General features: G+C 40.5%; 1 protein-coding gene across 1 annotated transcript; it reads right to left on the bottom strand.

Moving 5' to 3' along the window:
* Window positions 1-2,138: 2,138 nt before the first annotated feature.
* Window positions 2,139-2,888, bottom strand: LOC141702386 (secreted RxLR effector protein 161-like). Its single transcript, XM_074506081.1, has one exon. The coding sequence runs from the start codon at window positions 2,886-2,888 to the stop codon at window positions 2,139-2,141; it is 750 nt and encodes a 249-aa protein (XP_074362182.1).
* Between the last annotated feature and the right edge of the window lie 1,788 nt (window positions 2,889-4,676).

Here is a 4,676-nt window from a genome sequence, read left to right as displayed (position 1 = left end):
ACCAAATTTCTGATTTATTTGGATTATGTACCTAAATTCACATCCAGTTATATATGTATATATAAAAATTATTGATAACTAACACAGAAGACCAAGATGGTTGAATGGCCACCATAAAATAGATTGAGTTAATTTATACAATGATTACTGTAGGAAATATGAAGAATACTTACGCATCAGAATATCTTTTTGATGTACTAGATTGCAAGTAGGATGAATCATTGTTAGCAGTACGCTTGTATTCGCAGGATAAAAACTGAAGCCTGTCAACCTGGAAAGGATAAAATTGAGTTTCCTTTTTTTATTTTATATATATGGTGCACTCATAAAACAATATACTTTGAGGCATGATGTGATTAAGTACGGTCAGTGTATCACCTGAGGTAGCAAGGTATTTCCAGATATAAATTGCTCAATATTACGAATACAAAAGTCCCATGACGATATCTAGCATATTAAATTATAAAAGTATTAGCCTGAATGCAGTAAATTCTTGCCACAAATTATATTGCCATCAGATTTGTAAACCTAACCTTAAGATCTAGAGTAAAAACAACGCAAATCTGACCATCGTGAACTACATGCAAATTTTGATAGACAGCCTCCACCGTTGCATTATAGGAATGAACAATGATTTCACCCGACAATGTCTGGTGTTCGCTAGGCATATCAAAGTTGAGAAACTCTTTCAGGATACCAGTTCCAAAACCAATTTTGGATACTGCAGGCAGCGTTTCAGCTGTAACTTCCGAAAGTACACGAAAGAAAAATTACATAGCTCGGAAAAAAATGAGCTAAGTTTTATAGTAATTTGTAAAGAAGAATTGTGACTCGCCCTTTGCTCGCAGCTTTGGGAACACGTTTCCTTCATTTACCAACATGCTGACTTTCTCCTTATTCTCGATTTCAGCCACCAACAAGGCCGGCTCATCTCCTTGAATTTGTGACAGGTTTACCTCCTTACCCATCTCTCTGTCACGATGGGGTTTCCTGCACTCTGCAGCGAAATGCCCAAGTCCCTGGCAATTGAAGCAACGTACTTTGCTCCTGTCACATATCCCATGAGCTGGTTCCTTGCCCTTGTACTCGTTCCCTCCTTTGTTGTTTCATTTCTTCCATTCTTCAGGAGTCAACAGTACTTTACCCTCTTGGTTTTCTCTTTGCTTCCATTCCTCTTCAGTAAACAGAAGTTGTCCTTGGCCTGCCCCTATGTCTGTTTGGCCTCGAACACATTCCTCATGGGCCTTTAACGAGCCCACCACCTCTTCTACTGACATCTCTTCTAATTTTCCAAATTGCTCGATCGCTGACATCTCTTAGAAGCTTCTTAACCACATAACTTTCTTCCATCGTCTCACCTAGTGCCCTTATGTTTCTTACCAGACCGTGTAATTTCAAATAGAAGTCATCTAGCGACTCATTTTCCTTCATGCTCGGGGCTTTGAATTCACCCTTTAGTGTCTGAGACTTTGATGCCTTTACCTTGTCAGCTCCCAAGCTCATTATTTTGATGGTGTTCCAAGCATCTTTCGACTTTTTCTTCTCAGCCAAAGCGAGTAAAATCTCCTTTGGAATGCCTTGGTATATGACAGCCAAAGCCTTCTTGTCCATTTTATCATCGATCACAGCCTTCTCTCCCTTTGGTTCGATCGCCTCTCACACCCCGTATGCTTGCATGAATACTCTCATTTTGAGAGACCACGCAGCATAGTTAGTCTTTGTAAGAATTGGTTAACTCACACCAAACGAAGTCTCCTTAGGTTTGTTGGTTTTCATGGCGAATTGCTGAGCACATCTTCTAGCTGATCGCTGAAGCTCTGATACCAGATGTAGCACTAATGTCAACACACACACACACTTTGTTTTTATTGCTTGGAAGAATGTTTTCTCACGTTAAGTTCTTCAATAACAGTTAAAAAGCATAATTATAGAAATTATATCAACTACTGCTACAAAATAGGAACAAACTCTTATCTTGAATGCACTTCCTTATTTTTCTCTACCACCTCTAATAACTATCCTGACTAAATCAAATCAACTATATTATAGCTACATAACATCTATAATTATTTCTAAATAATGTTTAGATTAAAAACAATTATCTAACACATTCCCCCCTAATCTAAACATTCACATGACTACGTCTTCACCTTACTTTCTTCTGCTGCAATGTCACAGAGTCCAATCTGCTCTTGCATGATCTCGAACTTGACACGTCCGAGTGCCTTCGTTAGAATGTCTGCCTTTTGCTTCTGTGTGCCAACATACTGAACAACTAGCTCCCCATGCTCGATGTACTCCCAGATAAAATGAAACCTCACGTCTATATGCTTACTCCTCCCATGCAGAACAGGATTTTTCATCAGCTCTATTGCAGACTTATTATCAATGTATAATATGACTGACCCAACCTGTTGTCTCAATACCTTCCTTAACAGACCTCGTAACCAAATGCTCTGACATGCTACCAGCGTAGCCGCCATGTATTCAGCTTCACACGACGATAATGCAATCACCCTTTGTTTTTGTGATGTCCATGATATCAAATTCCCATTTAGATAGAAGTACATTCCTCCCGTGCTTCTCCTGTCAACCACATCCCCAGCCATGTCAGTGTCTATATAACTAGATAGTGCATTTCTGTAGCTATTACGTGTATATCTCAGGCCATAGCTTATCGTTCCTTTTATATACCTCAGTATTTGCTTCACCGCTTGTTTATGTTTGACTGTTGGCTGCTCCATAAATCTGCTAACGACACCCACAACATAAGTTATATCAGGAAGAGAATGGGTTAAATACCTTAAACACCCAACAATGCATCGATATTCAGTAGCATTCACCAGTTCTCTGCCTTCATCCTTGTCCAACTGAAGTTTCTGATCCATGGGACATCTTGTCAAATTATAACTCACCATCCCAGCTTTCTGAAGGATTCATTTTGCATATGCAGCCCACTTCAACGTAATACCTGAGCAACTCTGACTGACTTCAATTCCCAAGTAATACGATAATAAACCCAAGTCACTCATTTCAAACTGTTGATTCATTTCCCTCTTGAACTCATCAACCTCTGTTAAGTTAGCACCTGTTATTATCAGATCATCCACATACACGCCTACTATTAGTAAACTCTCCTTTTTATACCTCGTGTACACAGCCTGTTCGTGTTGGCACTTTACAAACCCCAATTTTGTTAAGCACTTGTCCAGCCTTGCATTTCATGCCCTTGGGGCCTGTCGTAGCCCGTACAACGCCTTCAACAGTCGATACACTTTATATTCCTGTCCTTTTTTAACAAACCCTTCCGGCTGAGTAACGTACACTTCATCAAGTAATTATCCGTTTAAAAATGCATACTTTACGTCAAGGTGGTGCACCTGCCATCCTTCTTTTGCTTCCAGAGCTAGTAACAGCCTTATGGTGTCCAACCTTGCTACAGGAGCGAACACTTCGTTATAATCTATTCCTTTTCTCTGCACATATCCCTTGGCCACAAGTCTGGCTTTATGCTTTACTACATTTCTTTCTGTGTCTTTCTTTAGTTTATAGACCCATTTTAGCCCCACAGGTTTATGCCCAGCTGGTAAATCGGTAAGCTCCCAGGTATTATTCTTTTCAATCATTTCAACTTCGGTTTTCATGGCCTCCACCCACTCCTGCTCACTCACTGCTTCACTGTAATGTGTGGGCTCTTCTACCTTTAGTAACATGACCTCGTCAATCATTTCTATCATCTCAGTTTCGTTGTATATTTCATGTAATGGCCTGTATCGTCGTGGTTCGCTGCTCTCAGCACTCGATATATCTGTGTTTTTTGTGAACTCACCCTCTGTTGTGTCACGAGGTATTTGAACAGGTGTCCTCTCCTCCTGTTCTGTTGTGTCGCGATGTTCAACCACTGGTGTTTCTTCAACCTCCAATACTTGTCCTGAAATTAAAATTTCAGTGGTTTCAGCTTTTTCCCATGACTAAAACTCGTCCTCAAAGAATACTACATCCCTGCTTTTATGCATTGATCCTGTCATGGGGTCATAAAGCCTATTTCCCTTAGTCCCTGGCTCCCTTCCAAGGTAAATCATCCTTCGACTTCGATCGTCTAATTTCTTGACGTTCACAGTTGGTATTTTCATGTACACGCAGCAACCAAACACACTTAAATGACTTAAATCTGGCATCCTTCCACTCCATGCCTCATATGGCATTTTTCCCTCCAGCACTCGAGTTGGAAGTCTGTTTAGTACATAAATTGAGTGCCTTATAGCCTCACCCCACATCCACGGCGGTAGTTATGATTCCTTGATGAAACTTCTGACCATGGCTGCTACTGTTCTATTCCTCCTTTCAACCACCTCGTTTTGCTGCGGGGTGTATGGGGCGGTATATTGGCGTTCAATCCCTGAGTCCTCATAAAACGAGTTAAACTCTTTTGAGCAAAACTCTCCTCCTCGATCCGTTCTTAACATTTTGATTTTCAACTCACTTCTATTTTCAACCAACGACTTGAATTTCTTAAACGCATCAAATGCACTACTCTTCTCCTTCAACAAATACACCAACATCCTTCTACTAAAGTCATCTACAAATAATAGAAAATAACGGTTACCTCCTGGTGTAGTGGGCGTGATGGGTCCGCACAGGTGTGCATACACCGGCTCTAGCTTCTTTTCGACTTT

The sequence above is a fragment of the Apium graveolens genome, unplaced genomic scaffold (genome assembly GCF_009905375.1).
Source record: "Apium graveolens cultivar Ventura unplaced genomic scaffold, ASM990537v1 ctg4982, whole genome shotgun sequence".
Taxonomy (NCBI): Eukaryota; Viridiplantae; Streptophyta; class Magnoliopsida; order Apiales; family Apiaceae; genus Apium; species Apium graveolens.
Note: the sequence above shows the minus strand (reverse complement) of the source record. Positions and strands in the feature narration are given on the sequence as shown.